Genomic DNA, 12,197 nt, shown 5'->3' with positions numbered 1-12,197 from the left:
AAATTGGACCCACTTAAGGGTCATAACCTGCCAAGCTGACACCTCTTGAATCTTAATCAAGAGAGAGCACTTGATGGGTTTTAGGTCAAGATGCAACCTGTTGAGACATGAAAGGCATTAATGCATCTGGCACAGAAAGGCCAATTCTGAGAAAGAACACAGCAGACACTTAGTAGGGCAGGTAAAAAGGGGCACTTTGGTATTTACAGTAAGGGATCAAGAACTAGACTAAGAATCAGAAAGTCTAGTCTAGGTCTGCCATGATTTAGCTGGATGACTTAGGGTAAGTTAGCTTTCGTTTAAACTGGAAGTTCTCTTTGCTCTTTCTTTTGTTGTAATAGTGGTAGTAAAGTCATATGAAGTACCAAGGTCAAATTCTTACTATAGACAGGGGAACTGGCAGGAAAGTTAAGGTGTTTTGCCCGTTCCCAGCCAGATGTGGCAGAGCTGAGATGCAAACCAGGCACGCTGGCTCCAATCCATTCCACTCAGCAGCCTCTGCCACCCCTACACCCTGGTCACCTGTCACAGTCTGCAGACCTGACACCTCTGCACATGTCATTTCTTCTGCCCAAGTTTACCACTTAACAAATTATTCAGTCTCTGATAACTAATTTTCTTATATGTAAAACAGAGAAACTAATATGTATAAACCCCTCAAAGTACTGTTATAAATATTAATTGAAATAATGCATGCCAAATGCCTGACATTCAAAACGTCTGTGTCCAGCTGCTTCCACACGACACCAGGGCACAGGAGGACATGCATCCTTCACAGCTCAGCTGAATCATCACCGCCTTGCGATGCCTTTCTTGCCCCTTTTTCATTGCCGTCAGTGTAATTCTATTTCTCCCGTTTTCTGCTCTTGCATACACCACATTATAACGCTAGGACAAGCCAAACCATCTCCTAATTCGTTTTCCTGCTTCCAGGCTTGCCCCACTCCCAATTCATTCTTTATGGTGCACAGTAATTTTTCTACAGCTCATATCTGATTATGTCACTTCTCACTTAAAAACCCTCATCAGCTCCTATTACTCTTTAAAGTTCAAATTCCTAATGTGGCCTATAATGTCCTATTAATTAAGAGCCTAATTACCTCTTTAGACTCCTCTCTCTATATTTCCTTTCCAAATCTTATCATGTCCTACTGTCAACTCCAGCCTTTCTGAACTGGCCACTTCTTCCTGCCTCAGGCTCTAGCTTATCTTTTCATTTTTTATTTTTAAAAGATTTTATTGGGGAACTGGGGGAGGGGAACAGCATTGGGGAATCGGGGAAGGGGAACAGACAAGCTGCTGTCCTTTTGTTCTTCAGTCTAGTTGTGGAGGACGTCGCCTCACTGGCCCATGTTAGCATCATCACCGCACTCCTCCCGGGTGAGGCAGATCAGTCACCAGCCACGGGATGGAGGCTCTTGGGAGCTCATGCCGGCTGCCGACCACTCATGGTAGCTTACGAGAGAGCCCACTGCAGCTCCACTGCAGCCTACACCATTGCTGGCGACCCATGGCAGCCCAGCTCCAGGTCGAGCTGTTGTTCACCATCTCAGCCTAGAGGGCGCAGCGTCACTGGCCCTAATGTGGGATCCGAACCGGGACCCTGCTGCTCAGAGCTGGCGTCCCAAGCCAACTCCCAACCAATGTGCCACTCGGCCGGCTCCATCAGGCTCTAGCTTAGACGTCACTTTTCTCTGGAAAGCTTTCCAAACCTTCAACTCTGGGCTAGGCAACCCTCTCCATGCTCTCTTGGCTACTTAATACTTAAGTACATGAAACCTCAATTTAAGTGCATGAAGCCTCAATCAGAATAAATGCTCCATGAGGTCAGGAACCTTATTTACTTTCGTATCCTAAGTCCCTAGAACAATGGCTGACATATAGTATATACTCAGTACATATTTCTAAATGAATATGAGGTGTGGTAAAAAAAATACGGTGACTGTCTAAATTTAAAAAAAGTTATTACAGTAAAAGACATTGTTATTAATCCCCCTCAAAATACTCCCTCTCACTTTGAACACACTTACACCATCGTTCTTGCCACTTTCTGAAGCAGTTCTGGAAGTCCTCTTTCGTGAGAGTCTTTAGTTGCGCTGTTGTGGCTGCCTTGTTGTCCTGAATCATTTTGACTTTGGGGAAGAGCCAGAAATCACATGGTGCCAGATCCAGTGAATAAGGTGGATGAGGGGGCCGGCCGAGTGGCGCGATGGTTAAGAGCTCGCTTGGGATGCCAGAGGGCCCCGGTTCGGATCCCACATATGAGGGCCAGTGACACTGCCCTCTACAGCTAAGATGCTGAACAACAGCTCAACCTGGAGCTGGGCTGCCGTGAGTTGCTGGCGACGGCATAGGCTGCAGTCCCTGTGGCAGTGGGTTGCCATGGGCTACCGTATGTAGCCAGCAGCCGCAGTGAGCAGCCAGCAGCCGCAGTGAGCGGCCGTCCAGAAGCCGGCGACTGATCTGCCTCGCCAGGGAAGAGCGCAATGATGGTGCCAACTTGGGCCAGTGAAGCAGCGTCCTCCACAACTAGACTGAAGAACAAAAAACGACAGCAACTTGTCTGTTCCCCTTCCCCTAATTCCCCAGCACTGTTCCCATCCCCCCAATTACCCAATAAAAATCTTTTAAAAAAAATAAATAAGGTGGATGAGGACACACCATAATGTTTTTATTTGACAGAAATTGCTGTATACCAGAAGTGATGTATTACACGGAGCATTGTCATGATGGAGGATGATTTACAGCACACTTTAAAACACACCTTCTCCCAGCCGTAGCTCACACCCAATTGACTGCACCGAATAAGCTGAAACTTGTCACACACTGCTACTAAGGTTCAATGTGCCGCTTTCTGTATTGAAGATCCCTGCCTTTCTGTTGGATGGCATTCGGCAGCAGCATTCGCCATATTTTTTATCACACCTCGTATATGCATTTGTTTTAATGTGCATCTATTCTACCATTCTGTTGTAAATCTTCATACAGCAGAGGACCTAGCAATACCTACCTATTACAAAGTAGGTATCTAATAAATATTTATTCATTACTGGGCTTCAGTCTTCTCATTTGAAAAGGGGACACTGAATTCTTTCTCCTATAAAGTTATTTTTCTAAGAAGGAAAAAAAGACTAAAAAGAACCTATGAAATATATAGAACTATTTATGGAAATGGTAACTCCAACTGCCAGAAAGTAGGCTCCAGGTGAAAAAGTATTAGCTGAAGTTTATTTTGATTCAAATTGTGCTTCCATTAAGCTGGCTGTTTATCTCTCCCTGTATCTCTAGATCAATATAAAACTGTGAAATGGAGGCAGAGTAGGGGTGTCAAGTGGCAACCTTGTCAAAGGAAGAGGGTAGGGACTAAAAACATCAAAAAGAAAGAAAGAGTCATATATAGTAGCTAATGCTGCTGATATTTTACCTTTGATTCAATTGATTTATTTTTCTCAGGCAATAGGATAAATACTATTGTTGACGATGACCAATTCTCAGATGTCAAAGATGCCTAATACTGTCGCCTCTGTAAAGCCCTAAGCCACATTACACGCAATTTTGTGTCATCTAGATTGTTAACCAACAATGAAAGATAGTAAAGAAAAAGATTATAAATGACTAAGATGATTAAATGCCTGAAGACTATGACCAACCCTCACCGTGTTTTTGGAGAATCTCCTGAAGATCTGGCTTGGAAGCAGTGTCCAAACTGCTTTCGCCATCAACACTTCCTTCGGTATCCTCTTCTGTAGCAGAAGAGCCGGCTGAGACAACATGAAGTTTGGTTTCCAAATCTTGAGCATCTGGCTTCAGGAAAGCAGCTGGGCCGTCAATGCCTAGGGGCCACGAGAAAAGGCGAAAGAGAAAGTAGAACCCGTTATTTAGCTGCATGGGTTTGATGTATGTGATGAGAATTAAGAAGCCCAAACCATTTCACTTCTCTTTCCGTAACATCCATGGGGATATTTGTTAACAGAGTAATCCAGGACTGATGTTCATTTTATATACGTGCTCTGACTCTTACTAAAGTAAAATGTACTTGATGCTGTCTTTAGAAACTTAAGATTGAGACTATGAAAACAAAGTAGGTCCTCCAAAGTTCAAATCCTGTCCAAGCCAATAGCTCAGGGGGGTTGACTTAGAGGCTTTTAATCGTATTCCACTTCCTTCCCCTCATCATCTCAGATGATGAGTCCTATCTCATGGATGCTTTCTACCTACTCCTGGCTTCAAGATTAACTCTGCCATGATGTAACAATCAAGACTACAAGCTCCTCAAATAGGCTATCCTGGAGTAATTCATTTGGCATCTAAAACAACAGTTCTAGGATGGACATAAACTTTAAGGTATCTTCTGCTGATTAGACCATTGCTTTTATTCTAACTGAAAGACTCAGAATTTGATTATAATAATTTATGAAGGTAGCCTAGTAATGACACCATTATTGTTTCTTTGGTCTGTCTAAGATGCCTGCCTTCTCTAAGGTTTGTAAAAACTGTACCCCAGCAGTTAGAGATGCTGCGTGAATACCCACCATGCAAGATGACACTGCTGTGAGGGGTCTGAGGTTCCACCAAAGGAGTCTGCTCCTCACTAGCTATTGACTTTAATCGGCGTAACCTGGCTTCTGGATTGGGCTGTACCATGAGAGGCTCCAGGCGCTTTTTCCTCTGCCTCTTCTCCAGCAATGCTCTCTAGGAAAATATTGTGACAGTTATGACCAGACCTAGCTACTTTGAACATTTACAGTGTTTCATTGATCCTTACAAAACCTCTTGTAAATTAATTTTACCACTTAAGAAATGAGAAAATTGAGGCCCACACAGGGGGCAAGGATTCATTCATTTCATTCAATAAATCATTATAAAACATATATATATATATATATATATATATATATATAATTTTAAGTGATACTAATGCATTCCTAGCCAAGCTGAGACCATGATCCAAATCAATTTAAAATATATCGTAGGGCCAGCCAAGTGGCTCAGTTGGTTAAGAGTTAGCTTAAGAGTGCGAGCTCTGAGCAGCAGGCCGCTGGTTCAATTCCCACATGGGCCAGTGACGCTGCACTCGAACTGAGCTGCCACTGACCTGCCAACAGGTAGCAGGATGGCTCAGCTGGTGTAACAACAAGATTGCCTGTTCCATGGTGGGCTATGCCCGCCAGCAACTAAGATTGAACTCGGCACCTTGAGCTGAACTGTCACCCGATGGCTCAGTGGATAGAGCGTGCACTCTTAACAACAAGGCTGCTGGTTTGACTCCCACATGGGATGTGGCTACACCCACCCGCAACTAAGATTGAACACAGCACCTTGAGCGTAGAGACCACGAGCTGCCGACAAGAAGCCAGAGGGCAACTGGCGCCCTCCACAACTGAGCTTGAAGAATAACAACTTGGCTGGTCCCCTTCCCAATTCCCCAACACTGTTCCCGTTCCCCAATTCCTCAATTTAAAAAAAATTAAAATATATAGTAATTATATTATCAATGCATGATCATAAGTTTAACTATATAAACATATATGCATGGGGGAAAGATAAAGGAACACAAAAAAAAAAACCACCATATTTTTTGGGTGGTAGAATATGGATGATTATTTTCTTTTCTAGTTTTCTACATTTAAAATTTTTTCTTTGGTAACTGAAAGAAAAAGTAAAACTTATTATCTTCTCAACCCCAAATATTTTCATTTTTTAATTAGCAAAAGAGAAGTAAGTTTTGCTTTCTTACCCATTTTTACATATTTAGAAATCAAACAAATTAGGGCCAAAGGCAAAAAGGGAAAAAAAATAGCAATTGGAATATTCCAAATAGAAAGCAATCAACTCTATGGATAAAAGCAAGATAAAGAATATGGTAGTAAGAAAAGTCAGGAAAAAAAAAGCATGAGAGACTGTGAAAAAAAAATCCAACAAGATAGAAAGGAAGGTTCTAACAGATATACTATTTTTTTCACATTATTTTTTAAATTAATTTCAGGTGTACAAAGCAACATAATAGTTAGACATTTAAGCCCCTCATAAAGTGATAACCCCACCAATCTACTACTCCTCTGACACCTTATATGGCTGTTACAATACCACTGACTATCTTCCCTATGCTGTACTCCACATCCCGTGACTATATATGCCATATATTTAGTTATAGTTGACATTCAATATTATTCTACTTCAGCTTCAGTTGTATAGTGCATTGGTCAGGCATCTACAGTCCATGACATGATTCCCCCTGATAAGTCCAGTGCCCATCTGGCACCTTACATGATCTTTACAGCATTGCTGATTATATATCCCCATACTGTATTAACTACCAATTTGTATTTCTTAATGCCTTCACCTTTATCGCCCTGCCCCCAACCCCATTCCCACCTATCACCCTGACAGATCTAGTACCTATCTGGCACCATACCTAGTTATTACAATATAATTGAGTATATTCCTTAAGCTATACCCTACAACCTCATGACTACTGTATAACAACCAATTTGTACTTCTTAATCCCTTCCCCTTTCACCCATCCTTAACCCCCCCTCCCATCTTAAAGAAGTCCCTTTAAATTCCTTGTAATACTGGTTTGGTGGTGATGAACTCCTTCAGCTTTTTCTTGTTGGGAAGCTCCTTATCTGTCCTTCAATTCTAAATGATAGCTTTGCTAGAAGAGAGTAATCTTGGTTGTAGGTCATTGCTGTTCATCACTTGGAATATTTCCTGCCAATCCCTTCTTGCCTGCAAAGTTTCTGTTGAGAAATCAGCTGACAGTCTTATGGGAGCTCCCTTGTAGGTAACTAACTTTTTCTCTTGCTGCTTTTAAGATTCTCTCTTTTTCTTTCACTTTTGGCATTTTAATTATGATGTGTCTTGGTGTGGGCCTCTTTGAGTTCATCTTGTTCAGGACTCTCTGTGCTTCCTGGGCTTGTATGTCTATTTCCTTCACCATGTTAGGGAAGTTTTCTGTCATTATTTCTTCAAATAGGTTTTCAATTACTTGCTCTCTCTCTTCTCCTTCTGGTACCCCTATAATACGAATGTTGGTATGCTTGATATTGCCTCAAAAGCCCCTTAAACTCTCAATTTTTGGGATTCTTTTTTCTTTTTGCTGTTCTGGTTGGGTGTTTTCTGCTACCTTATCTTCTACATCACTGGATGGATCCTCTGCTTTATCTAATCTACTGTTGATTCCCTGTAATGTATTCTTCATTTCCATTATTGTATCCTTTATTTCTGACTGGTTATTTTTTATGGTTTCCATCTCCATTTTTATGCTTCCTATCTCTCTGTTGAAGTTCTCCCTGAGATCACTGAGCATCCTTATAACCAGTGTTCTGAACTCTGCATCTGGTAGCTTGCTTGTCTCCATTTTGTTTAGTTCTTTTTCTGGAGCTTTGATATGTTCTTTTATTTGGGACATGTTTCTTTGTCTCCCCATTCTGGCTGCCTCCCTGTGTTTGTTTCTATGTATTAGGTAGGGCTGCTATGTCTTCCGGTCTTAGTAGACTGGCCTTATGTAGTAGGTGTGTTGTGGGGTTCAGTGGCGCAGTCTTTCTGGTCACCTGAGCCACACGCTCCAGGTGTGTCCCTTGTATGGGTTGTGTGTGCCCTCCTCTTGTAGTTGAGCCTTGGTTGATAACTGAACATCAATGGGAGGGACTGACCCTTGGGCTCACTGGTTGTAAAGATGACTTGACTACAATGGAAGAGTTGTTGTGCGAGGGCTGACCCTACAGAGCAGGATCTACTTCAGTGGGACTCTGATGTGTGCCCAATTCATCCCTTGGGTGTGTCATACTTGGAGGCAGCTGGGTAATGCTCCAGCTCGTTTTGAAGCTGGCCACTGGGGGCACCAGCCCCAGGACCACTTGGGAGGGGAGCCACTGTAGGTCACATTCAGTGGATAGATTGTGTGCTCTTAACAACAAGGCTGCTGGTTCGACTCCCGCATGGGATGGTGGCTACGCCCACCCGCAACTAAGATTGAAAACAGCACCTTGAGCTTAGAGGCCATGAGCTGTCGACAGGAAGCCAGATGGCGACTAGCACCCTCCACAACGAAGATTGAAGAACAACAACTTGGCTAGTCCCTCTCCCCAATTCCCAACACTATTCCCCTCCCCTTATTCCCCAATAAAAATCTTTAAAAAAAAGAAGAAGAATGAATAGAGAACTTAGAGCAAGTTGGGAAGGAATACTTGGGTTTTTTGAGATTATTTTGAGATTCATGAATTAATATGAATAGATGAAACTTAATGTACCAGGGACACTAAATACATAGGAGATTATAATGAGGTCCTCCCCACAGAACTTGCTGATAAGGTTCTTCTAGCAACTAAGAAGTTCTATATAATGGATAAGATGTAACCTGCATGAAGAGATGGTAAATATGAAGTATAAAGACATGAGAAACTGCCACATCTTATCTATGTGGCCACAGGTATTTAGTTTCATATAGTTTCATAACTGTGAACCAACTGATGAAACAAAAACACAAGCTAAAGCTAGTCCATTTTATTAACATATGTAAAGAAAAAATGTTCTGTAGAAAAGGAGTATTCTGATTGGGGTCTAGAAAAGGGGAAACAAAGAGCTAGAATTTGACAGAGTTTATCCAGCCTGTCCACGACAGAGAAATGCTGAATCTGGTAGACAAAAGGATTCTGTTTACTGGGCACAAAAAATTCTATCAGGCTTCTCCAGAGACTTGATGAAATATCCCTCGGCACTATCTAATTTTGTTTCCTCTGATTCCTTGCTTACCAATCAGCCTTTTAATTTTCAAATTAACTTCTTACGCATCATATTCCAAAGAATAAAGAATCACACAAAGTGGAGATGAATGCACACTGGAAGAGTTAAGAATTCTCATTGTAAATTAATGAACTGATGTCTGGTGTCATAACTGATGGTTGTGAGTTAGACTAGTGTGGTTTGTGCCTAAGGGTAATTCTTTCTACTTGTGTTCTAGAAGAGGGGAGCCAAAAAGCTAGATGTCACACATTACAGCCAGGCTTACTGACAAAACGATATCCTTAGACCTGTAAAGGTCAACAAGACTCTTGGCCACAATGATCCTACCAAGGTAGCTGGTGAAGCCTTTCCCTATCACCTTCAACACCAAACTCACTTTTATCAACTCAAGAAAAAAAAACAAACTAGATTTAAACTTTATGCATGGGCAAACTGCTATGTGGTGAAAACTGTCACCTGATTTTTTAGCATTCTAATCACCCTCACATAACATGGACAGGGGAGAAAAGAGGTACTAATCGAATTTCAATGTAACAATGTCAACTAATATTTCATTTATGTTGTACTTTCCCTAGAAAGCTAAGAATGCTTTAAATGAGGCTGCATAAACAGCGGACTCCTTACAAACTTAGGGAACAATCAGCAGAGTCAAGAAGTGAACCAAAGGTGACTGTATGATGCCCTCTATGCAATTAAAACATGTGGCCTTCAGGGATTTGAGTACCACGTGAAATAAACCTTTATATTTCCCAATTTCCTTGAAATGGAACTATTGGGTTGTCAGAAAAGACATGACGTATTTTGTCTATGTTTTACAAAGGTCATTTATTTATATAAAGAACAAAGATCAATCAATGATATATTGCCCGTTTTGTTCAAAAACCTTTTGCCATCTTTTAGTGAGCTTCATAATTCCTCGTTCATACGAGGACCTATCTTTATTTACGAAAAACTGAACAAGGTGCTGATTTACAAACAGCCTCATCTGAATTGACCGTTATACCATGCAAGGAGTTTTAAAGAGAGCGAAACAAGTGGAAGTCTGACGGCACAAGGTCAGGCGAGTATGCTGGGTATGGCAACACATCCCATCCAAGCTCCAATAATTTTTGACGGGTGATCAAACTTGGGTGTGGTCTCGCGTTGTCGCAATGGAATACAACTCCTTTACAATTAACAAGCTCTGGACATTTCTGGATGATGGATTTGTTCAAACTATTCAATTGCAGACAGTACACATTCAAATTGTTTGGTTCCTTGGTAGGAGCTCAAAAAACATGACCTTTAAAATCTTACCACACTGAGAGCATAACCTTCCTCTGATGAATGTCTGCTTTTGATGTCGTTTCATCACGTCGGAACCAAAACCATTTGCCCACCACATTGTTGTAAACAATCCACGTCTCATCACCAGTTATCAGTCACTTCAAAAAAGGATAGTTTTCCTCATGTTTAACGAGCATATTGCAGATGTTTATATGCGCTGTCAAATGAACTTCTTTGAGTTCATGCAGAACCCAAATATCGAGCTTGCTTACATATTCCAGCTTCTTCAGGTGGTCGTGAACACTTGAATGATGAATGTTCAATGTTCCTGCAATCTCTCCTGTTGTGTAACGTGGGTTTGACTCGAGCTATGCTTTTATTTTGTCATCAACCTCGGTGGGCCTCCCTGAATGAGCATTGCTGAGATCAAAATCACCAGCATGGAATTTTGTGAACCATCATTGGCACTGATGTTCTTGTAGAACATTGTCACTGTAAACTTTATGCAACTTTTCACAAGCTTGACACACATTCTTCCCGTTATGGAAGTAAAACAGTAAAATATGGCAAAAATGCAGAGTTTGGTCTTCCATCTTCAACTTGTTGTAAAATATCCAAACTCAACCAAATCACTCAATATTTGTTTAGAATGAAGCCAGAACTGTCAGCTGTCAAATGACATAGCGATAACATAGATGCGAATGACTCTAGTACTTCCAAAAATGAACTAGTGCCATCTGTTGCAAAAATGCGTCATGACTTTTCCCAATATAACTGAAAGAGTCCATCTTCTCCAGAATCCCGTAATATGTCCCCTACTATCCTGAGGACAAAATATTAAATGGTGATGCCAAAATGAATGAGGAAATAGAGGAGATTAGATGGGGAAAGAAGGGAGCTTCCATCAAAGGGCTTAGTCCAATAAAATAATCAGATTTCTAGTCAAGATGGCAGAGTAGGTAAACGTTATGCTTGCCTCTTCTCATGACCACATCAAAATTACAACCAAACTACCGAACAAAGATCACTGAGAGTCACCTGAAGTCTAGCTGAACAGAAGTCCTATAACTAAGGACATATAGAAGAAGCTGCCTCGAGACTGGTAGGAGGGACAGAAACACGGAACAGGCTGGTCCTACACCCACGTGTGATGATTAAAAAGCAGAAAGGATATCTTGGCTGCAGAGGTCCCCCCAGAGGAGTGAGGAGTCCCAGCTCCACACCAGGCTCCCCAGCTCAGCATTCCAGTGTGGGGAAGAGAAGCCCCCACAACTTCTGGTTGTGAAAACCAGAGGCGATTGTGACTGAGTGAGACGGAGGGCTGCTGGAGTCCTAAGTGTCACTCTTAGAGGGACCATGTATGGACTCACTAGCTCTGAGCTCCAGTGCTGGTGCAGCAGTTTGAAAGGCACCAGGGACATACAGGGAGGAACTTGTCTGGCTGCAGGACACGGGCTGGAAGGGCAGCAGGCAGCTTTCTCTCAGACAAAAGTGCTGGCAGAATCCACTGTTTCTTTGTTGAGTCCTCCCCCCTCCCAGTGTGCAGACACAGGCAGCCACCATATCTGAATCTCCATCAACTTGGCTAACACCAGTTGCCCTGACCTGGTAATTCTGAGATCCCACCCCACCCAAGCCCACTCAAGTGGCTTTTCCATAGAAATGGCCTGTCTTGACTAATGGTTTCCTAAAGTCTCTCAAAGGTTCACAAACCCCAAAGAAGCAGCATCTGACTTTGGTATGTCCCACACCTCCTTCTGAGTAGCTCAAAGTCCAGTACTAGTGGCATCCGGCCTCAGTTCACAGATGGACATGTGCATCCATATGTTCATTGCAGCACTGTTTACAATGGCTGTATGTGGAGGCAGCCTGGGTGTCTGTCAAAGGATGAATGGATAAAGAGGAGGTGCGGGCCGGCCAAGTGGCACGATGGTTGGGAGCTGGCTTGGGACGCCAGAGGGCCTAGGTTCGGATCCCACATGTGAGGGCCAGTGACACTGCCCTCTACAGCAAAGATGCTGAAGAACAGCTCAAGCTGGAGCTGGGCTGCTGTGAGTCGCTGGCAACGGCGTAGGCTGCAGCCCCAGTGGCAGTGGATTGCCATGGGCTACCGTGTGTAGCCAGCAGCCAGCGTGAGCGGCCAGCAGCCGCAGTGAGCGGCCGTCCAGAAGCCAGTGACTGAT

General features: G+C 42.7%; 1 protein-coding gene across 1 annotated transcript in view; it reads right to left on the bottom strand.

Annotated features, from left to right (window-relative positions):
- TULP3 (TUB like protein 3) overlaps window positions 1–12,197 on the bottom strand; it is an 86,753-nt gene that overhangs the window by 11,306 nt on the left and 63,250 nt on the right. The window contains exons 3-4 of the mRNA XM_019660988.1: window positions 4,533–4,692; window positions 3,657–3,833 (exon numbers count right to left, since the gene is read on the bottom strand). Coding sequence (XP_019516533.1) covers window positions 3,657–3,833; window positions 4,533–4,692 — 337 coding nt within the window. The remainder of the gene's footprint in view (window positions 1–3,656; window positions 3,834–4,532; window positions 4,693–12,197) is intronic.

Source organism: Hipposideros armiger, unplaced genomic scaffold (genome assembly GCF_001890085.2).
Source record: "Hipposideros armiger isolate ML-2016 unplaced genomic scaffold, ASM189008v1 scaffold_332, whole genome shotgun sequence".
NCBI classification, from domain to species: domain Eukaryota; kingdom Metazoa; phylum Chordata; class Mammalia; order Chiroptera; family Hipposideridae; genus Hipposideros; species Hipposideros armiger.
The sequence above is the reverse complement of the archived record's forward strand: the minus strand, read 5'-3'. Positions and strand labels throughout refer to the sequence as shown.